Here is a 24064-nt window from a genome sequence, read left to right as displayed (position 1 = left end):
GCATCAACAAATTTGCGTTTACATCTGCGCTGAGTCCCCCCGATGCAGGAACTTCGGAGGGGACCGTGAACGCAACACGTCATCCTCAGGCGTGGGCTAGCTCTCAGCATCACCGCCGGTAGTTAACGGACGGCGATGTGAGTTAACGGGAAAGTTCACTCTCATGAAGTTCAGCTGCGTGTCGAGACGGGGATAGTTTGTTTCCAGACTTCCAGAAGTGATGCCAGACTGTGGTGGAGCTGTGCCATAAACCCAGAAGGTAAGAGACCAAGGGGTGAGGGATGAGAGGAACAGGTGGATTAACTGGCATTTTGGGATAATGCTAAAGGCTACGCCCTCATGACCCATCCGACCATCCGTAGTTCTGATTGATAACTAAACAACCCATTCATATCCTATGATCCTATGATCTTAAATAAAAGGACTAGACTGTAACTCAAAGTCTTTAAAGTTTTTCATGAAGACAGGGTGATAATTGACTCCCAAAACTGAAAAGTTTATCTTTTCTTTATTTTAGTTGCTGATGGACTCCTTAATACATCCTCCAGCCACAATATATAATATAGTTGTTTTTGTTGTTGTTTGTTTACTTCCTTTGTAGCAAAATAGGACTTTAAAAAACTAAAACCCTGTGGTACAGTGACAAATAAAAACCTTGTAACCTTTTAACCTTGAGTAAAAACTATCTCTTTTTTTATACTTTTTTTGCAACTAAAAATAGCATACTTTACATTATAAATATATATATATATATATATATATATATATATATATATATATATATATATATATATTGTGTAAAAACAGAAGTAGTAGTAAAAACAGAAGTAGTAGTAGTTTGCTTTGTTCACTGGCACAGCTGGCTGAAATACCACAATGTAACAATACGTTTGGGCCATAACCTTCAACATATTTTAGCCATATGTGTTTACATTTCTACATCCACAAGAGGAGAATGTTTTATTACAACTGTACGCTGTACTGTTTATTCATCATGCAACATTTTGTTGATGCTGGAAAACTTTATAAGTTTTGTTTAACAGCAGCATTTTCTGCCACGATCTTCTGCTTTGAAGGAAGGAAATTTAAACCAGATTTCCACTTTTCCAAATCAATTGTGTATTGATGTCATATTACGCCCCTGCTGGACACTTAGAAGGTCCCATGGACTCTTCTCTTCTTTCTTCCCTGAAGATTACTATTACTATCCCTATTTTCATACTTATAATTCTACTGTAATAATTGCTGCTGTTATTATAAGTAGTCTTATTATATGAATCATTTATGTCATATACATTGAATGTGTTGTATCTCTGTTATGCTGCTCATTCTGTACACATGACATCTATTGCATTCTGTCCATCCTGGGAGAAGGATCCCTCCTCTGTCGTTCTCCCAGAGGTTTCTTCCTTTTTTCTCCCTGTTAAAGGGGTTTTTAGGGGAGTTTTTCCTGTGCCGATGTGAGGGAAGGACAGAGGATGTAACATGTGTACAGACTGTAAAGCCCTCTGAGGCAAATTTGTAATTTGTGATTCTGGGCTATACAAAATAAACTGAATTGAATTGAATTGAATTGATATGTGCTGACCTTCAGGGTGACATTTAACAAACATAAAAGCATCATTCAGTTTCTCAGGTTGGCTGCGCACCTCCAATGTCCCACTCTGCCATCTCTTGTGTCCAGGACAGCACTGGGCTGCACACAGGCGTGTTAAGAGTCGATGATGTGTGAGGCAGGGGGGGTGTTGACTGCAGATAACCCCCCCCATTATAGTCTATTACGCACATGATATCACTTTTCAGAGAGGCATCCATTAATGCACTTTAATCACTCGTAGCATTTCTTTTTTTTCAGCCTATGTGGCATACACTATTCTCTTGATATGTTATGAACAATTCAGTTATATTTATTCATACACGGGGTGTTTAACAATAGAGTACGATGAACTTTGAGTCATTTCAGCACCACAGAACAGGTAAATAACACAAGACTAAGACAGACTGTGTTTGAGATTATTACACATAGATGTAGAAAAGCAATAGACTGGACATCGGCAAAAAAACAGCAAACGTTATTTTCACTTTGCAAAACATTTGCTATTACAAGCTCCTTGCGTGTAAGTATTTTATCTTTTCTTTTTCTCTCTCTTTTTTTTTAAACATCATTGTAAATTGAATGTCTTTGGACTTTTTGGGTTGTCATAAGTGTCCTTGGGCCTATGGTGAAATTGCATTAGAACTTTTTCACAATTTCTTTAAAGACAAAACCATGAACCGAGAAAAGAATCTGCAGATTTATCCATAAAAAGGTTGCCTCCTTATTTAAAAGTTGTTGTACAGTTTTTGTCGTTGGGCCTAAACCACAAGGGAGACAATATGAGTTGGGGCTTAGACGCTAAATCCAAGCAGTCCACCACTAACACTGGCTGACACCTATCCTGAAACGCGACCTCGCCCCCCCACCCACCACCCGCGTATGTGACGGCTCAAGTAAACCAATGCTGCATCATTGTACACAGGCACCGATACGCCCACGCCGTCCCAGGTGCCACAGGACAAAAGGCACCTCGTGTTTCTCCCGGACCCGACTCTCCTGCTGAAAGCCTTTAATATCCACCTGATTTAGAGAAGCCAAGACCTATGGATGGGTCTCTTTTACCCTGAGAGAATTATATTACTGCCCCTCACTTTGTTATTGATGTATGCCACTGTAATGACTTATGAAGGCCCAAAAGCTCCCATCCATTTGGAAAGGAGAAATGATCTATTTCACAGCTGTCAGTCACAGTTTTGTTTCTTTTCTGGTTTTACTACCTCGTTTAACAATCGTAAAGCGTGAGGTGACAGCAGTGTACATGCTGTTAGTGTGTATCAGCCTGTGTGTGTGTGTGTGTGTGTGTGTGTGTGTGTGTGTGTGTGTGTGTGTGTGTGTGTGTGTGTGTGTGTGTGTGTGTGTGTGTGAGTGTGTGTGTGAGTGTGAGAGAGAGAGAGAGAGAGGGAGAGGAGAGTTAGTGGCCTGTGGGGGTCTGTTTTGTTTTCACTGACCCCCTAGTCTATTGTGTAGTTCAGGCCCGCCGGCTGCCTCTGCATATTTTGTCGGTCTAAACTAGACCATTGCCCTGTATTCGAAACGGTTGCCGTGGCGAATGAAAGGCCCCAGAAAGACTTTACAAACGGAAATAGTGGTTCGTGTTTTGTTGACATGTCGTCGTCTGTCATTCTTTCCATTGTTGGTCAGGTTGCTCCACCATGCAATGAACGTTACGAGCAATATGTTACCTTAGACTGGGTAATAAGTACAGAGTGTTTCCATAATCAGTCACATCAGAGGAGGGGGAAGAAAAACTACTTTTAAAAGATTAGTGATTGCTCACATTGGTCAAGTTGTGACAATAGTGCAGTTGCCTCAAAGTGCAACCAGCAGTGTTTACACAGTACAATCGACAGCCAATATTCATACCAGCTCCTCACAGCCAGCAGTATGTGTGTGTCTGTTTTTCTGATGTTTCTGACAGTATCCTGAATGTTGCACAACCCGGTGTCCCTGTCTGGGTTCAAACTGGAGTTGAAAACGTTGTTCCTTCTAAGGTGACAGGGCTGCCAGGGGCCGGGGCCCGGTGTCTCAGGTAATGGAAACCCCAGGAGCTGCTGTCTGCTGGCTGTCAGCTGTTTGTCTACCGGACCCTCTCTGGTCCTCCTCACCTTCCGGCCCCATGCGGCCTCTCTCTTTCTCTCTACGTCCGCCCACCCGCCCGCCACCACTTCCTTTACAGTGATTCCGGACCGAGGGACACGTGTGGAGAAACCTTAGGATAAAGAAAGTGTAAGGTTTTTTTATAAGCAGAGGCGGAATTAGGGGAGAAAGGGATACGAGAGGGGGAGAAACGAGAGCCGAGAATGGCTTGAAGATGTCATATGGATTATTTACCTCAGAGTCAGAGTGATTAGAGAAGCAGAGAGGCCACTTTCAAAATCTCACTGTACGTTATTCATGCTTAACCTTAAATCAACCTTGAATACAGCAGCATGGTGATATGACAGCTATATCATGATGCAATATTATGTTGCATTGTTTATACAGTGATAAAAACAAATGTATTTGTCACAGCATTATAAAAGTACAACTTGGAGTAAGATGCTACATATTGTGCAAAATAAAAAATAAATAAGAAAAAATATATTAAAAAAAAATAATAAATACAAAAGGTAATAAGTAAGTATTAAGGTATAGGAGATATTCATTTATATATATATATATAGGTTCATTATTACCTCTATGATCGATGTTATAGTCGAAAGTGTAGATGAACTGGACTGCATTATATTTAGAGGTGTTCCTAATATTTTGCCCAGTTAATTTATGAAAGTTCATATTGCACCATCGCTAGCTATGATCTGAGGAATAAACAGAGTGGAGCTAACACCTTTCTGAAAATCTTAACAAAAACCTGCCATTTTTAGATTTTTATAAAATAAAGAATAAACCCCCTCGTGTGATATATAATGAAACACCTATCATACCTCTTGTGTATCAGGTCATCATGGCCAACGTTGCAAAGCAATGAGCCATTTTATGTCCAAAAATAGAGTGCATGTGAGGGCATGAAACACTTAGTGGGGTACAAAGTGTTTACTTTACCTCCTGCCAAAGTGCTTTTGTCAAAGTAGAAAATTAAATTGCTGATAAAAAAAAGAATGAGACTTTTTTGAATGGGATGATTTTGATGGATTTATCTTTTTTTTTATTATTATTATTTTGTTCTATGTGATCTTTAAATGATGGCAGTGCTAACAGTTCTCAAGAAGGGAAATCATCCTGAATACCTCCACAGTTGCATTTTCCATTTTTTTCTTTGGAAATTAGATTTCCAAAGAAAAGTTATTTAAGATCATTGCAGTAGACATTTATTTACCACTGTCACCATAAACCAGTCAGATCAGCACACCGAGGACTTGAACAGCGTGGCAGCGTGCCCGCCGTTGTGTAAGCTAAGCCCCCGTGCTCAGCCGAGCTCGCACCGCTGCCGTCCAGATTGATGGTTTGACCCGGTGGACATGGGGGGAGCAGAGACTGTGGACGTCTTGGGTTATCTTTTGTCTGGGCTTCTCAAAAAACAAATTCATTCTGCTGCTGGTACTGATTGAGCCAGTGTGGTTAATTTAGGGGGCCGAGTGACTTCACACAGCGCAGAGGTTAGGTGGAGCACTTTGAAAGGAGTTTGCAATTGTCGTTGAAGCTAGATCTAAACATCATAGGAACTTTTATTCATGCCCACTGCATGGATGAATAAGTGGATATCCAGCAAACATCCAGTCTGAGAGCAAACGGGAATCCCAATTTAACATCCTGTCAAGTTTCAAAATCCATCTTCTTTGCTCATCATAAATAATCTTAACATTTTCAACTCACTGCTGCTCTCTCTCTCTCCTCAATCCTCTACTCACCTCAAGTAACCTTAGATTCCTAAAGGAAACTTTATTTTTCTCTCATGCCTCCACGGTTAACAGAGAATCAAAAAACGGGAGAAAAGTCTTGATGAACTGAAGTGAATTGGAGCAGTAAACTATATCAAAACAGACTCTCACACTGCCTGTGCAGCAAAATCCAAGTGTCTTCCGACCCCTACACCTCGGACTCGTCCGACGAGGTTAAATAGTAAGGTTTTAGCGAAGATTCATGAGTTTCGAAAGTAGAAAGCATACAAATGAATAAATGGGACTTGGACTCCCCAAGACCCGAGAATTCTCCGTTCACCATAGAGGCATGAGAGAATCACTTTTTCTTCAAGAATTCAATTTAACACTTGGTGAGTAATTAACATACAAATGCTCATTTTGGGAGTGAAGTATTCCTTTAACATAAAAGTGTTCTATCAGTGGCGACCTCCTGCTTGCCTGGTAGAGCAAGTGTTTGGCGAGGGCGCTGGGATTCTAAACTCCTGCCTTTGCTGCTTCTCATCCCAAGTCTGAAGAAGACTATTACAATGCCGCAAATTACAAAGGCAATGTGAAACCAATGTTGGTAGAGATAGGAATCAGTTAAAGAAAGCTACAATAAGAAGGTGCCCTGCATAGACCAGCAGCCCTGCATAGATTGAGACATTCCATCTAACTCATTTATATGATTGCTGTAGCTGAAGTCAAAGAAAAATGAGTGTTACACCAATCAGTGATAGTTGTCCAACTCTTCTGATGCCTTAATGACACAGTCATGAAAAGTGAAGCCGTGACTCAAAGGTTCCTGTGTGGATCCTGCTGTTTAATGTGTAATCTGATGCGCATACCTTCCTGACAGACTCCTCACTCTGTCAAAATTGAAATACATTTAACATTCAGTCCAGTGACTAATGTAACTCCTTCAAACATTTGCAGAGAACTGTGCTCCGTGGAAAAAAACGACTTTGCGGTTAACTAGATAACTATTTAACAAACCCTGCTTTGCATATGCTCTGTTTTCAAGACCATGATCTAGGGCACGTATGCGTAGAACTCTTCAAAGTGTTCATTTTAAAAGGCGGCTTTTAATCACCATCAGCTCCTGGCGAACAGTTCATCTGTGTGTGACATAAGGTGACGTTAACACAATCCAGCATCGGGTGGTAAAACGTGAGAATTGTTGGATGTAAACAAAACCACGTTTACAATGCAACCTCCACAAGATACCTTTGATGCCTCATTAGTGGTTTGGCCCAGTCTCCTTCTATCCGTCTGTCTATCGGTGTGTCTCTGTCCCGCCGGGATCGTCTTACAGTTGGATCCACCGGGTTTATTGATAGGCCCATCGCAGCGAGCCAAAGCCTGTGTTACTTATTAAAGGGGTGGATCTCTTCCCTTTCTTTACTTTAACTGCAAGCAGAGAGACCATCCAACTGCCTTGATTTGTTTGTAACTTGAACAGACTTTATTGTGCAGTAAGGGGTGTGTTTTATACCGTAATGCTCAAATCAAAGAGAAAATTGGTTGGAGCTGCAAACTATGAAACCGCAAGGGAAAACAAATACATTTCCTCACATTTACATAAGAGTAGTAGTAACAACTTAGCACCAAACATGCAGCCACACATTTTAAAAAAGAGAAAAGCAGATCTAGAACTTTGTGCTGATGACCACAATTAAGTCAGATCTCTGTATCACAAATATTATAAAGATGTAGTAAATGTGGACAAAGAATTTTAAATTCTGTAATAAAACAACCCCCCAGGATCTTTTATTTACCCCTGGTTGCATAAAAAGGAACTTAAGCCAGACCAGTTTGATAACACCAGTATTTTAACTAGTTTAATCAATTGGCAAGGCTGCTGACAAACCCAGAATGATCATCAAACCTTTTTGATAACACATACAGTAAAGTAAATGAAAATACAGCATGCAAATGCACATTTAATAAGAACTACCATCTTAAAAAACAAAAAAGTTTTATTAAGGTATTCTCTTTAAAGCCTAAGGGGGAATTTGCAGTTTACTTTAAAGGAAATAAGAGTGAGCTTAAGGTCTAATAAGCCCTATCCTTCCACTAGCAGAACAATTGAAAGCTGCTATGATCAATATTTTAACAAAGGATCAACTCTGCCCGGTGTTTTAGCGTCTCTCAGCATGTTGTTTTGGTTTGGAAGCTGCTCTCATCAACCTGCAGGCAGCTGTATTTAAGTTAAGACGCTCTCAATAGCCCACTGTACACGACCTGACGAGGACCAAACAGCCCCATATTCTTTGGGTTGTAGCATCCAAGGTCATTTGAGTGACACACAGCCACCTTGCTTGTTTGTGATACATTAGGTATTTTCTTATGGTAGCAGCCAGCAGAAAGGGTTTAGACGAGGCTGTGAATGGCAGTGGGGTCAGTCTAGTGATGAATACATTAACCTTTTTGTTTGGGGAGAGTTGCAGTGTTGCTATTCTCTCTGAAGTTTAGCACTTTATTGGGTGACCGAGGGCTGCACGGCGGTGTAGTGGTTAGCGCTGTCGCCTCACAGCAAGAGGGGCCCGGGTTCAATTCCCGGGCTGGACAACCTTCTGTGTGGAGTTTGCATGTTCTCCCTGTGTCAGCGTGGGTTCTCTACGGGTTCTCGCTTCCTCCCACAGTCCAAAGACATGCAGCTTAGGTTAATTGAAGACTCTAAATTGCCCGTAGGTGTGGATGTGAGTGTGAATGGTTGTCTGTCTCTATGTGTCAGCCCTGCGACAGACTGGAGACCTGTCCAGGTGAACCCTGCCTTCACCCATTGACAGCTGAGATCGGCTCCAGCACCCCTGCAACCCTTAACTGGATAAGCAGGTTATGGAAAATGGATGGATGGATGGATGGGTGACCGAGTGTTTATGATGGAGTGTGAACACACGCTTTGACTGGCTGTCTGTGAAACTGATACAAGGTATGTTATTGGTTTAGCTGTGTATAGAGCTTACATCCTGGAATGGTGATCTTTGTCAATGTTAAAGCTTAAGGCGGTCAATGCAGGTTCTTCCATGTTGGTGATGGATTGCTAACTGAGAACGGGTGTTTTTGTGTTAACATATACACATTCAGGTCCCTGCTTCTGAATGCTCATGCATGTCAAATTGGACCGAAGTAATCTAATTATTTGTTGTTGTTTTTTGCACAAAACAATGCTTATTATTGACGTATTTTTTATATATTTAACCAGAGCTGAAACCAGGTGGGTTAAATGGCCACACATTTTCTAGGTGATGGTAATATTTTCTTGTGCATATATTCTTTGCACGGTTACTGCTTGACTGAAGTCTGACTCACCGGTTGTAGACTGTGGGTATAAGTCTGTATTTCCCTCTGCTAGTCTCCTCGCCTTCAGCTATCTATATTGCAAGGGCACCACCACCGGATCCTGGGCTTAGCGCTGTGATTGTGACAATTGTGACTGGTTCAAAGAAATACAAACAAGCCAGAGCGGGTTTTCCTCCCCTATAGCAGAATGATAAGACCATTTTTGAGCACTGACACAGCGCTGGTTCTGAAAGGTGAAGCCAATGCAGAAGTGATTTAAACCTGTATTCTCTCTAATGGCCATCAGGGGGCGACTCCTCTGGTTTCAGAAGAAAGTCAGATTGTTTGGAAGTCGTTAGCTGTGTCCCAATCCAGCGGCCACATCCTTCGGGGGCTGCATTTGTAGACCGATTGCATCACAGCGGCCGTGACGAGGCTGTCCCATTTCGAAGACTCCTTCTAATGCGGCCTTCTTTTCCCAGATTAGGAGGATACAACTGATGGATCCTTCACGGCCCAACATATCCCAAGATTCATTGCATGCCGGGGAAGTTGATTTTTTTTTTTTTATCGACATGGCGACTAGTGGACCAGCAACGGGAGAATTCATATTTAAATGTAATTATTGGGTTTTAACTCACGTGAATATCTACTGATACAAGTGTTAAAAACAAGGGACTTGATCAGATCACACTTGTGTTAAAATGATCGGTTAATTTACGTGACGCTATTAACTAATCAGCTAACGCTACCGAGAGCCGCTGCGCTATTTATAGCAGCTCGTCCATTTTAATATTTTAACTTAGCTTTACCTCTTTTATGACAACCGCAGCTGGTTGCTAGGAGACGGGAGCAGCAAAAGGGTGGGGCCGGGTAATCCTCTGTAGACCAGACCGACGTAGACCGCGAAGGCTGGGTCCTCCGAAGGCTGCAGCTGCTGGATTGGGACACAGCTTATGAGAAAATGACTCTACTTCTCTCTTGATTTATTCCCCCAGTAAACATTGTAAACATGAGTTTATGGTCTCAATCTCTAGTTTCAAGTTTTCTTCAATACAGCATGATGTTCATTTAGTAAATTATGGTCCATTTAGAGTCAAACAGACCATAAAGCAGAGTATGCTTTAAGGCGGGGCTACCTTGTAATTGACAGGTCGCTGCCATGGCGCTGTCCGGTCTGGGAGTTGTCCATGTTTTAATCATTTCACTGTGTGTTTTCAGTTCATGACAGTAACATTTTGGTCCCCATTTTGTACTTATCTCCACCCTCTCGTGTCAATTCTGGTTGCAAAAAAACAATATGTTGACGGGCTCAAGGCATTAAAACCAACAGGTAACGTCCACTTCTTATACATAGTCTATGGTCTAAATGTACAAGACTAGCTTGATTGTAATGGATGAGCAGTTGGTGAACCAGTGAACCCAACATCTTGAGGCAACAAAACTCCACCTGCCTATCGTTAGGCTACCTTCTTGGTAGTTAAACATCTGGAGCAGTGTTTTTTTTGGTTGTCAAATTTGAATAAGAGTACATTTATTTCCTGTCACTAAATTAATCATCTCTGCCTCTCCCTCCCACACATTCTGCTTGTCGTAAGGAGCATCTCTTACCTGACGGGACCCCACTGTCAGGGAACAGGAAATATTAAACTGGTGTTAAAGGTGCTAACTCCCCTCTTTTTTGCTGGCACTGCTACCCGTGTAAGATAACCCCAGGCAATCACTTATCGGTGGTGGTGGTGGTGACGGATAGTGGACGTGTCAGAGGCAGTAAGGCGAGATGAGCTGTCACCCGGCTCACTGTGCCTGTGCGCTCCGTGGACAAGGAGGGCGCGTACCTGTCGACACCCCAGAACCAGGCACGAGAGAGACTCGCAAGAAGAGCTTGATGTTGTCCCAGTGCTGTCTGCTATCCCCAATTTTAACATAAACATGTATGAGATTGTTCCTTGAGCCAAATCAAATAAATGTACTTGAATCAGTGTCACCGCAGAGGAAAGCTCTGATCCATTTCAGCGTTGGCAGTGAGCGACAGAAATCTTCCCAATCATCTCCATATTTACTCGATCTCCTAAGAAGTACTCCCTTTATGTCTGGCTGATAGAATCCACCAGGCTCCTCTCCCAAACAATGTTTACAGAGCTGCTCGTAGGTGACATGAAAGGATTTCCTGCTATATTTAGGTGAATGCATCAATCAATAATGCATCCAGCTCTTCCAGCACTGCCCCCCCTGATTATCCAGCACTCATATATTGCCCTTCGAGGCTCTCTTATTCTGCAGATCACTGGCGAGGTAAATGCGCCACTTAGCACATAGAGCCAATCTGTTTTTTGGATCTGAAGCATCCGTAGGACATTAAAGACTCGCAAACAATACAGGATGTTAGTAGGAGCGGTGCATTTCCTGTAGGTTGTATAACCATAAAACTGTTGAAGCATTCACTTAACAAATGCTTTTTGTTGGGGGGGTGTGTTTGCATCTTTATGTATTGAATGCATATTGCTTGTTTTATGTGCAAGTGTTATGGTAAGAAACAAGGCTGATGCTCTCGTCACAGCTAATATAATATTTAACTAGGGATGTCAGCCTCCTTGTCTCTGTTGCTTTTGTGCTATTGTTGTCCGAAAAAGAAGGTTGAGGAAGTTATTTTTGGTGAGCCTGCCTCCACCCCCCCCCACCCCTATCAGTACCCTGCTGGTGTAAGGTGGCCCTCCGTCTGAGGTCGAGGTAACCATAGCAGGCCTTGGAAAGTGAAATGCGATGCGGCGGGCCCACTGCTCTGTGTTTCTGAATCACAACTCCATAATGAGCTGGCAGAGCTCAGGCTGCATCAAAGATGCAGCACCCCAGTATCTGTTTCCAACTCACGCTGCACAATGGCGCAGTGTCACCTGTGCAGGGGGAGGGGAGGGAGGGAGGGAGGGGGGCCCAGGAGCAGCACAAAGATACTGAAATCTTTCTGCCACCCTGCCGAACTCACACCCGTACATCCTCACGGCGCTTTGAACTGCCTGCTGCACGTTAACAAGCATTCACTGGGCCGATGTCTGTGCTTTCACAATATTAAGCCTTCCTTTAATCCAAAACGTGCATAAGAAATTCTCTCAAAAATTAAGTAAGATCATACTTTTTAAATTTGCCCTTCAACAGTTTTTGTGTTCAGGTAATATAGAAGCAGCTGCTGTCTTGGCCATGATTTGTAAGTCAGTGCTTTTTCAAAGTCAAAATACTTTATCACGGTTTGAAATTATGTTAAAAAATGAAAATGAAAAACATTTGCACATTTCAGTGCATTTAAAAGCAGTAGAATGCTGGGTAGCATTGCAATGAATACTTGTTGGCCAATAAATGAATAAATAAAGTGGCACACACAAGGTTTACTCATGTAACTTACCAGCAACGGGTGTCAAGCAGGACCGTGGACAGATTAAGGTTAGCCTCATTGGCAATGATATAGATAAAATACAAAGGAAGTAAGTAATTCAAATCAATACGTAATGATTGGAATTGGTGTATACTTGGCACATTAGAATATTTACCAAATGCATGTATCTATTTCTTCCTCATATATCATGGAGGATTCCCACAGAGATGTTGATACAGCGCTGCAGGCAGAAAAACTGATATGTAATATACTACTGATTGTAAGTCGCTTTGGATAAAAGCGTCTGCTAAATGACTGTAATGTAATGTAATGTAATGTAACACAGCATGAGCCGTAAATGAGTGCTTAGTCATTCTGACCACCAGGGTTCAGTGATTAGAGCTGGAGAATGATAACCACGGGAGCTGCACGGCTTAACAACCTGGCTTTAGTTTCTCAGGGGTCATTTTGATACACTGTTAAAATTACTCCGCTGGGTCAGTTTACTTTTAATTGCTATAAACAAGCCTTGTGTTGGTGGCTATGGTAAAAAAAGAAAACAGAAACATCCTGCATCATGGATGCCTAACCCAAAGGACATCCCTGGCACAGTATGCATGGGTGTGTGCATTAGTCAGTTAATCATCACCCACTTGCTATTACATAGGATTACCTTGCAGGTTTTGCCAAGTGTTAGTCATGCACATTTAATCCTCAAATGACTCACAAAACTGATACTATGCAGCCGGTTTAGGTGTCAGTTCTTTACAGGATGAAGGTACCGTGCTTTCAGTAGGCGCTTTAGAGTGGTTTTACTGCCACTTCAGTGTCTTTGGTGCATTCTTACACAAAATAAATGCACAAAAGGTGGTGCCCAGTTAGAAAAAAAAAAAGTCCATTTTAGAGTCACATTAGTTTCACATTGGAAAAGCTTCACTCAAATTGGAATGACACTTCTACTGTAGTCTGAAGCCCTTACATGTATGTATGTACTGCATGTCAATGTTGATTTAATATATAACATCATACAGGTGTTTTTAATCACATGTTATTATTCCTACATATAATATTCATGTTTAATTTAGCAAACTAAGAGTCCACAGGTTTTTGACCACAGCGGAATGTTGAGCTAAATGCTAAAATTGCATGCAAACATATTGGAATGACAATGCGAACATGCTGAAGTGAAGCAGGTATAATATTTACCAAGGAAACCATCTTTAACATTTGCTAATTAGCACTGATGGGAATTTCATTAGTTGTGCAGGTATTTGATCATAAACCAAAGCTAAAGTTGGCGTTAGATGAACAGTCAGATTATCACCAAAGTGATGACAATTCATCCTGAGGGGAACAAGTAAATCTGAACCAAATTCAATGATAATCCCTTCAATAGTTGTTGAGATATTTCAGCGTTGGGCAAAGTGGTTGACCGACCAATCGACAGTCAGACATTGCCACCGATACAGCCATGCTGGTTGTATGGAAAATTAATGAAAATTCAAAATTGTTTCAAGTTATTTTATGTCATATGCACAAGAAGTAAATGCTCACAATGCTAATTAAAAATGTATAATTTTTTTGTTTAAATATAAGGATACAATATAACAAATACGATTTTAAATGAAATGTATATGATTCATTTCCCCTATAATTGCAATCCAACACGTGGTTAGTCATCATTAATGGTCTTGACAGTGGACTACTTCTCTCGTCTCACACCTGATCAAATGACTAATTGTACTGGAAAGACTATTTAAAAATAATTTTCTAACCATGACCCCTGTATAGAATGAAGAGCACCCCATCTCTTTCTCTGAACAATGTTCCTTCCTCTCTGCCCCAAGGACAGTCCTCTGACCCAGCGTCTCCCAACGTGTCTCTCCCCCCCCAGGCCCCTCCTGACTCAGGGATATCATGGGACGCCTCCCAGTTCACCTCTCCCCGCTCCTCTTCCTCCTCCTCGTCCTCTCCTTCCTCCTCCTCGCACACCCGTGCACCTCCATCACGCCGCAGGTCCTGGAGCGAGCGTCATCCTCAGAGCAGCCCCAGTCCTCCGGCAATACCACGGGTTCCGGCAAGCGGACCTGTCCGGGTGTTGTGGTGTGCAGACCCGGTATCCTGCTCCCGGTGTGGCTGCCGCTCAACCCTCCGCTTGGGGAGCAGACGGGCAGGGCTGTTGTCTACTTCCTCTGTCTCATGTACATCTTCTTGGGTGTGTCCATCATCGCAGATCGCTTCATGGCGTCCATAGAGGTCATCACCTCTCAGGTATTATAAAAATGCAGAAACTCTTAAATGAATGCACAACTTGGCTATAGCTTGCCTCACTACAAACTGCTTGATATGTGACTTTTTTATTACATTGATTGCAATAACTGGAACTTGTATATATGAGTTCAGTGGTAACAGCATCATTGACATTTTCACAAACTTCTGCGCTTGCAGGAGAAAGAGGTGACTATCACCAAACCCAACGGTGAAACGACAGTAACCACGGTTAGAATCTGGAACGAGACAGTGTCCAACCTCACGCTCATGGCCCTGGGCTCCTCGGCGCCGGAGATCCTGCTGTCCGTCATTGAGGTTACACCAGGCTTTTCAGAAATCCTTTTAACGTGTGCTTTCATACAAGAAAAAACTGTTGATGTTTAATGTGTAATGTGTAATGTACACTCACTGATGAAATCTTCTGAAATTTGACATTCTTTTACATTCCATATGCTGCTTAACACGACACAAAAATCTATGACTTGCAGTTGCACATTTTTAATTAATAAATTGAAAAAATAAATTGATATAAATAATAATGATGATTAAATTAATTAACATCACAAATGAATGAAAATTAGGGAAAACTCTAGGCTCCATTCACAACCACCAATGTGAATCATATTTATACATGGATTTATTTCAACGTATATGTGGATCATCTTTATTCTGGCTCTCATTTATTTGATTTTCTTTTTTTTCTTCATATACATATATATTTCATATTTGAGTATTTCCGCTCAAAAGAAGGCCTATTCGTGTAGATTTTATTAATTTGCTTGTTTCATTGCTCCTAAATTCATTTCTAGTGAGCAGTAAAAAAAGGTCTTTGATATTGATCTATGTGACATTTTTCTTTTGTCCCCAAAAGGTGGTTGGGCACAACTTTAACGCGGGGGAGCTCGGCCCGGGCACCATAGTGGGCAGCGCCGCCTTCAACATGTTCGTGATAATCGGTCTGTGTGTGTGGGTGATCCCCAATGGAGAGTCCCGCAAGATCAAACACCTGCGAGTGTTCTTCATCACGGCTTTCTGGAGTATTTTCGCCTACATCTGGCTCTACCTCATACTGGCTGTCATCTCACCTGGGATTGTAGAGGTGCGTTTCTGATGCTTAGAAATGTTTTTCTAATAAAATCAAGTGTGTAAATCATCTGACCCTCACTTTGCCTGCATTGCCAGGTGTGGGAGGCCGTAGTGACGCTGCTGTATTTTCCGGTGTGCGTGATCCTGGCTTGGATCGCCGACCGTCGCATGCTCTTCTACAAGTACATGCACAAGCGTTACCGCGCCGACAAGAGGCACGGCATTGTTGTGGAAATGGAAGGTGACCTCACTCCCAAAGGGATTGACGTGATCATGGACGGGAAGCTGTCGGACGGCGGCGCAAGCCCTGGGAACTCGTCCAGTGTGACGGTCTCTGTGCAGACAGGAAGTGAACTAGACCAGAACAAAGATGAGGTGAGACCGGTGGCAATGGGGGAATGGACTGCAGCTGTGGACACACATTTCCAGATTGATGATTCAATGTTGGAGAAATCATAGCTTATTTCACTGTAATGTCAGGACTGGCATCTATTTTGTATTATTAAGTAATTAGAGCTCTTTTAATTGTAAAATTTGTGTTTGGGTACGTATTTTCTTATGGAATGGAATTAACAAGGTAGTTTTCCTGGGGCTAGTAGCATTCAATCCCAGCAGGATTCTTGCAGACAGCAAGAGATATAACAGCAGGAAGTTGAACAGTAGAAGGCCTAGCAGTAGGAATCACCACGTTTTTTCTCCAAAAAGATCCCTTGCATTAGTCTGCAAGTTTCATTTCATACATTTTTTGTACCAAAAAACACCAAAACTTTGCTGCTGAATCCCACCATACCCTATTATTATTATTATTACTATATATTTTAATATAACTTTTTGCCAGATTTACATCTTAATGAATGTGGTTTCCTTCTCTCGGGCAGGTGGTCCGCATCCTGAAGGACCTGAAGGAGAAGCACCCGGACAAAGACCTGGACCAGCTGATTGAGATGGCCAACTACTCGGCCTTGGTCCACCAGAAGAAGAGCCGTGCCTTCTACCGCGTCCAGGCGACGCGCATGATGATCGGTGCCGGCAACATACTAAAGAAACACGCCGCTGAACACACGCGTCGCTCGGCAGGCCAGGAGGCCGACAAGGCAACATGCTCGCACATTTGTTTTGAAAGTGCTCAGTACCAGTGCACGGAGAACTGCGGCTCCATGACCCTCGGGGTGATCCTCGAGGGGGGTACGGGCGAGAACACGTTCTATGTGGACTACTGTACGGAGAACGGCTCTGCCAATGCCGGGGCCGACTATGAATTCAGTGAGGGGACCTTGGTGTTTAAACCAGGGGAGAGCCGCAAAGAGATCAAGGTGAGCACATATATATTCATACTCTGAATGAATATTTCAGGGTTTGGTATCAGTAAAACTAGGGCTGTCTTCAACCTCATTCTCAATAAAGAATTACACATTTAGTTGACTAATCCACTAAGAGGGGCCAGCCCTAAATAGTAACTGTGAGTGTTATGTTGTATTGTGTGTCTGCATTCCATTGTTATGGCATCCATATACTTTCTGATCTCCAGGTGGGCATCCTGGATGATGACATCTTCGAGGAGGACGAACATTTCTTCGTGCGACTCCAGAACCTGAGGCTGGAGGAAGGGGCAACCGAGGCGACTGGAACACCGCCGAAAGGTCGACTGGTGGAGCCACTGGTCGCCACTGTCACCATCTTGGACGACGACCACGCCGGCATCTTCACATTCGGCCAGCGAGTGCTGCGCGTGAGTGAGAGCACCGGCACGCTGGCGGTGACGGTGGTGAGGAACTCGGGCTCCAGGGGCACCGTGGCCGTGCCGTACCACACTGAGGACGGGAGCGCCAGGGCCGGGGTGGACTACGAGCACGCCGGAGGAGAGCTGGAGTTCACCAATGAACAGACCAGGTGAGGCCAAACAGAAACCAGAGGGCAAGGAATGAGAAATAAGACCACAGGAGCCACAGAGCCTAATGGACGTAGTTACTTAGAACATTAATCTATTCTTGTCCCGGAAGGAGGCGGTGCCAGACACAGTGACTGTAGAGGTTGCATCTTCCTACTCTTCAACATACCATACATTAAAACAAATATTTTACCTGATCAAGAACCCTGTAATTTATATTGTTTGCGAAGTCCATGAAAAAAACAATAACAACAATATATAAGTCCATCTCTCAATAAAGAGAGATGGACTTATATATTGGGCTTCTACTCAAGTCTTCCCTCCTCTGTATTCTCGTTCAAAACCCAAGCCCATTGCTTCTTACTGAGGGGGCCACAAAATATTATTTATTTATTTTTATACGTACAGACTTTTTTTTTTTAGCCCTGGATTTGGTGCACTATTGAGTTTGTCAGGCATCACGAATCAAAATAAACCACTGCGTGTGTGTTCGAGGTTTTGGTCTTCTAATGGGCTTCCTATAATTAAAATAAATATTAATTATTTTTTTAAAAAGATAGACTATAGCAAGACATCATCATTTGATGAAGTTTTCCACTTTTGTCATTCTTAATGAAACCGTAACTTTAATGCAGGTCGATAGAGGGTGGCAAGGCCCATGTCCCCAACAGGCTTTTTTTCTACACTTTTTCACTTATTCTTGACAGTTAAAATAATAGACACATGCATGAGACAATGATCAAGACTTCTCTTTTTTAATCCAGCGGTACGGCTACTACATTGGCCCATTATTGCTTGTAGGAAAGACTACCAGGTGGAGGAGGTCCTGTTAGACACCTGACAACTCGATACCTAAAGATAATTCCCCCCCCCCCCCGATCAGGTGTGGGAACCTCTAGTCACCCCATGTAAGCTGGCGGATCCTTTTCTCATTAAAATTTCAGGTTATATAAGCTGTGTTTGCACATGGACTAATTGTACACTTAGTGAAATGCTCTGTTATTTAACATGGCCCGTCCATAGATGCTTCACAGTACAGGGGGTAACAATTTGTAGATCGTGGCTAATGGAGAGGTGTTAGGCTGTGTAATCTTATTGTTGTTTGTATGTAAACTCTGACTTCCAAGTTGTGTAGAATTCATCAAAATATGAATAATGCAGGCTTTGATTATTAACCAGGTTATTGTTGTGCTACAAGTAATTTAGTTTGGCGCTATGGCTTTTGCACACTGAGGAGCAAGAGTGCACTATGTTATGTTCAAGCCTGAATTATTTAAAGCCCCACTGCGATTCATTATTTAGGTCACTACAATTCGTGATTGTGATTTAGATGGAATGTTTGAGATGTGGAGGTATTTTGTATTTAGTGTATGCGCCCTATTGTTAATAGTATTTGGTACTTAAACGTGTGTGTGTGTGTGTGTGTGTGTGTGCGCTTGCATATCTCCAGTCAGATTTTACAGGTGCGCATTATAAATGTGGAGGAGTACGAGAAGCAGGAAAACTTCTTCATCATGCTCGAGGACCCCAAATGGCTAAAGCGAGGACTCTCTGGTGAGTGTGTCAGCATTTTAAATGCTCTTTTTCTCGTCTAAGCTCTGGCGTCGAAACAACAGCAACAGTGAACGCTTGGCACCTGCGTCAGAGCCAGTAACTGAAGATTACACGCTGCCATTCATCGCTGTCTCCGTTTCACTTTAGAACGGCTACCGCAGCCAATTATGAATTTAGTGTCCTTTAAGTCGCCTGTTCCTCCGACAACGTGTCAGAAAGTAACTGGATATGTGCTTGTTAGTGGAGATCAAGAGAACCAACTGTGTTAGATTGTAATGCACAGTAATTTATATGGTTAGGTGCACTGTGATGGGTGCACTGTGCATGCCGACCTGCTAAACAAATAATAATTGAGTTTATTTGTTTTTTCCTGTTGTGTTTTAGATTCCCTCAAGCCTCTCTAATGTAATAGGCTGTGAAAATAGTGTTGTTATATTGTATTGATCACTGTCTGTCTTTCTTCACAGCATTGCTACTAAACCAGGGTAAGATAGTTTGGGTGTACGTTTGGGTGTTAAAGGTGCGATGTGCAGCATTTTAAACACCAACACATTATTGTGAAATTGTTTTTCTGACTGGGCCGTGAGTTAGACCCTTGGACGCCTTAGTCCCAAGTCAAGTAGCTGTGCTCTTCAAAACAAATTGGATCAAAACCACTTCCTTGATATGAGGAGATCCCCTGGCCATTGCTCCCTCTAGCAAAACAGATTTAGTTACTTTCCTCATACACTCCCTGGCATTGTGTGTGTCTTTCTTTAAAAGAAGATCATAAATATGGTTTCAACTTTGGCTCCATCTATGCTATTTCTTGTTTGGTGCTGTGCTCAGCTCTCATTGCTTTTGAAGCTTCTGACTGAGTACTTGTTTGTTACTTTCAGATATCTGCTTTATTTTACTCTCTCGTAGCTGTATAGGAGTATTGTTAAGTTGCTGCAGATGAAAACCATTTTTTAAAAGGCAGGGACAAACCAACATTTCCAATTTTTGCAGCTTCATAATAAAAACTTTAAAATAACAAACTAACAGGGAACTTTTAATGTGAAGAGTTTATAGAAACCTTAATGTCTTTATCACAGAATTAGCGAGCTTTGTTGGTGGCTATGCTTCAATAAATAAAATCTAATACTGCAGGGAGGAAGAGTAAAAGCAGCAAAATTAGCGGGGTACTTTTATTGTGAAGAATATAGGAAATTAAATGTGTTTGTCCACCATTTCACAGTTGCAAAATGCAGAGGATGGGCAATAGTAGCTGTCATCGGTGACAGCAGTGTCAGGTCCACTGCAGGTGGGTCCTTTGAATGACCCCTCCACTTATGGCCTTTTTTTCTGAACAGAAACTCACAGGTAGTGCTGGGTATGTTACTCCCAACGAGCTCTGCCATTCTTATGCTCTGAGTTATAAATGGGCACAGTGAGGGTTTAATACCACCATTGGAGTTTGAGTCTGTGAATAGAAAAGCTACTCAACTCAAGGCCAAAAAAAGTTATCTTGATCACCACAATGTCCTGTTTCAACAGGAAATACATCCAATGATGAAAGAAGAATTCTCTCTAAATGCTACACACGGCACCTTTAAAAGTTGAATGCTTTAACAGTGTGTGCAGAGTGCTGAACGGTTTTTTTCTTCTTCATCTTCGTGCACCAGGTGTGGGCTGTTGTGCCCTCTACTCCTGAAGTTTAGGACGTTTGTGTGTGTTTTTTTTACAAATGACACAGTAAATATAAATGACATAGACATGAAAATTAAACGTGTGTGCTCGCTGACAGGCAACCCCACCCCTGAGGAGGAGGAGGCCCGGAGGATCTCAGAGATGGGCAAACCCATTCTAGGGGAGCACAGCAGGCTGGAGGTCATCATAGAGGAGTCCTGTGAGTTTAAGGTGTGTGAGTGGCTGATAGACTGAATTACGCTTACCCGGTAACCAACTGCTGAACTGTGATGAACAGATCAATGAATACAAGGGACAGACAGGTATATTTCAGATTAAACTCATTGGGAAATATAAATCCTGAGTTAATTGTTTGTTTGTTTTTTAAACCTGAGTGAACATATGCAGCTTTAAGGCAAGTTTTAACATATTATTACGCCTACATGTCTCATTTTATTCTGTGAAATACGCTACTATCTGCATTTGGCGGGGAATACAAGTTAACTTACAATATAAACATTCTTAATTTGAGTGGTATTTCTCTTAAAAGCTTTAACAAATATAATCATCTCAGGGATTGGGGGTTGTTCTTATTTAAGTATATGTGTTTTATTTCATTAACCAACTCACCCTCTTACTCACCAGACTCCCAATGGAGTTCTAGATCAGGTACAGTTTCTGCCAGCATTTTGTTTGTGATAGGACTTATTGTACATTTCTCATCTCATTTTCTCATTAATGTCTTATTATATTCTACTGTTTACAGAAACATAATATTCATACCTACCCTTTCTCCATTCTTCGACGTCTCTCAGGCGTTACATGCATCTTGATTTGAGATGTGTGTGTTATTCACGTGTGCTGTGTGTGAAATTATGGGTGGGTTGATTCTGAATTTAATAAAAAATTCTGCAGCAGAGCAGTGAAGCCAGTGGTTTTGTGGGCATGCTTATTAATATGGTCCATGTTCATATTTGCCATATTAGTTTTGGATGTCACACTGAGGTTAGTCAGCATCAACTAACCACGAAACAAGCTTAGATTAATCATTCTCTGCTGCTGTTAACCCCCGCAAACAAAATGTTCTTCTTATGAAAAGATAGGTACAAAAACAATCCTGTCGAGGGTGAAGTGACATGAAATGTGAACCCATGTGCTCTGTGTTTATTAATATGAGCTATGACTGCCTCTGTCTCATCGCTTCATGTGTTGTAACAGAACACAGTGGACAAACTCCTGAGGGACACCAATCTGGCTTTGGTGCTTGGCACTCACTCGTGGAGAGAGCAGTTCATTGGAGCGGTCACAGTCAGTGCAGGTCAGTGGCTATTATGTTTCTTTTTTCTTATAGATTGTTTTTTTTAATCCACATTAAAGCGATGTTCATGTGGATATATTGTCTTCTGTAATGTCTCTGTTTTTGGCCTATGGACTAGCGATGTAGATGTGCATTTTTGATAACTCCGGCATGTTTACATCTTGTACTTCGTGCTGATATTCCTGAACATGCTAAATAAAAAATAATACTAAAAATAAAAAAAAAAATAATATATATATATATATATATATATATATACAACATGTGGTTCAAAAACAGGAACAGGACTCATTTTCACAATATGGCGGGTGTTACTAAAAATTATTGGAGAAGGAATCTAGCCTTAACTATTACTCCATTGTTAGCTTGACATTAACAAGAAGCATTTGTTTTGCCAATTTAAATGTGGAAACTACAACATTTTGGGAAATAACCTCATTAATTTTGATTGATACCACTCCGTTGTCTGGCATTTGGATATGAAACTACAGCCAGGAGCTGATTAGCTTAGCTTAGCATAAACAATCGAAACAGTTCATATCTAAAGCTCACTAACATGTCATGTCTCAATTGTTCAAACCGTACAAAAACTGAAGTGTAAAATGAGGAGTTATGACTTTACAGTCGATGATGTGCTAGACTCAGTCTTTGAATTGTCCAAAATATTATAATATTTCTTTAAGGGAAGGTGTTAGAAAGGTGTGCTTTGTTTGATTTATCTCTGCTGTGCCGCCTTCAAACAGGTGATGGAGATGATGACGAGGGACAGGAGCAGCGAATGCCCAACTGCTTCGACTATTTCATGCACATATTGTGCGTTTTCTGGAAGATTCTGTTCGCCTGCGTCCCACCCACAGAGTACTGGAACGGCTGGGCGTGCTTCATAGTGTCAATCTCTGTCATCGGTTTCTTAACGGCCATTATTGGTGACCTAGCCTCCCACTTTGGCTGCACCGTCGGCCTGAGGGACTCCGTCACCGCCGTGGTCTTTGTAGCACTGGGGACTTCACTTCCTGGTAAGCGTTACTACTAGGGAGTCTCATTTTTTTTTTTTTTTTTTTTCAGAATTCAGTATTCCAGAAGTTTTAGCCATGGTTATAAGCACTGAAGGGATATGGTGTTGGATTAATCTATTAAACTGACTACTTGTTTTTTCCCCAGACACCTTTGCCAGTAAAGTGGCTGCCACTCAGGACCAGTATGCGGACGCGTGTGTGGGGAACGTGACAGGAAGCAACGCAGTCAATGTATTTTTGGGCATTGGGGTGGCCTGGTCCATTGCTTCCATATACTGGCAAGTGAAAGGCAAGGTGTTCCGCGTCGACCCCGGCTCGCTGGCCTTCTCCGTCACCCTCTTCACCATCTTCGCCTTCGTAGCCATGGGGTTGCTGATGCTACGCCGGAGGCCGTCTGTAGGTGGCGAACTGGGCGGCCCGCGGATCCCCAAAATCCTCACTTCGCTGTTCCTCTTCGGACTCTGGTTCCTCTACATCCTCTTCGCCAGCTTAGAGGCCTACTGCCATATACAGGGCTTCTAAAAAAGAGCACAGCTGGGAGAGTGATGACTGCACAATAATAATAAAATATACACATCACCAGGACATTCACCTGTGCAGTTCTGTTCCAGTGACTCATCACTGAGAAGACTTATAATCACTTGACAAACTGCTGCCATGGTTCTTAAAAATATATATATATAAAAACACCACAGACTCGCACATGCAAATACGTACATCTCGACCTACTGCAGGACAGTTCCAATCAGCAGAATATTTGACTAAATAACCTGCAGTGACTGGTTTTTGATGAAGGAGAGCGAAGCGGTTCAGCACTGTGAAGTCACTGGATTTTGCTTGATTCTGGCGTGATGCCTGACGGTTCATAACCTGGTATTCAAGTTTGGTCTCCCCTTCTCCTCACACTTATAGAGGCTGGGTCAGAGTAGACTGCCTGACCCGGTAATTAGATAAAAACAGCTGCTGTGTCAGCTGCTTTTACACAGATGTGCAATGTCAGGACACCTCTGAGTGTGTCAATTATGTTGCCACTTTTGTTTGTCAGTAAGCATTAACCCATAATAAGGTCTATTTGCTCAAAGCAAAAAGTGCTGTTGCTATGGTTACCTCCAGTTTGTGTGCACAGATTTAGAGCAATAGTAATAAAACTGTTGACTGGAAGTGTTTCAGATGTCTTGATGTACGACTTTGAA

General features: G+C 42.1%; 1 protein-coding gene across 3 annotated transcripts; it reads left to right on the top strand.

Moving 5' to 3' along the window:
- The first annotated feature begins 112 nt into the window (after positions 1 to 112).
- slc8a2a (solute carrier family 8 member 2a) lies at positions 113 to 23666 on the top strand. 3 transcript variants are annotated; one of them, XM_054625287.1, is made up of 14 exons: positions 113 to 259; positions 13936 to 14359; positions 14537 to 14674; positions 15231 to 15458; positions 15542 to 15820; positions 16324 to 16758; positions 16974 to 17335; positions 18784 to 18887; positions 19355 to 19372; positions 20120 to 20129; positions 20654 to 20768; positions 21756 to 21855; positions 22599 to 22871; positions 23017 to 23666. In XM_054625287.1, exons 2-14 carry the CDS (start codon positions 14006 to 14008, stop codon positions 23391 to 23393), a joined length of 2793 nt encoding a protein of 930 aa, XP_054481262.1. In that variant the 5' UTR covers positions 113 to 259; positions 13936 to 14005; the 3' UTR covers positions 23394 to 23666. The 3 variants fall into 3 exon arrangements, with proteins under 3 accessions (XP_054481262.1, XP_054481261.1, XP_054481260.1); XM_054625286.1 differs by lacking the exons at positions 19355 to 19372; positions 20120 to 20129 and having other exon boundaries at positions 13983 to 14359; positions 20656 to 20768; XM_054625285.1 differs by lacking the exons at positions 19355 to 19372; positions 20120 to 20129 and having other exon boundaries at positions 20656 to 20768.
- Positions 23667 to 24064: the final 398 nt, after the last annotated feature.

This window comes from Anoplopoma fimbria, chromosome 24 (assembly GCF_027596085.1).
Source record: "Anoplopoma fimbria isolate UVic2021 breed Golden Eagle Sablefish chromosome 24, Afim_UVic_2022, whole genome shotgun sequence".
In the NCBI taxonomy this organism is placed as follows: Eukaryota; Metazoa; Chordata; class Actinopteri; order Perciformes; family Anoplopomatidae; genus Anoplopoma; species Anoplopoma fimbria.
This window is presented reverse-complemented; position numbering and strand designations above follow the sequence as displayed.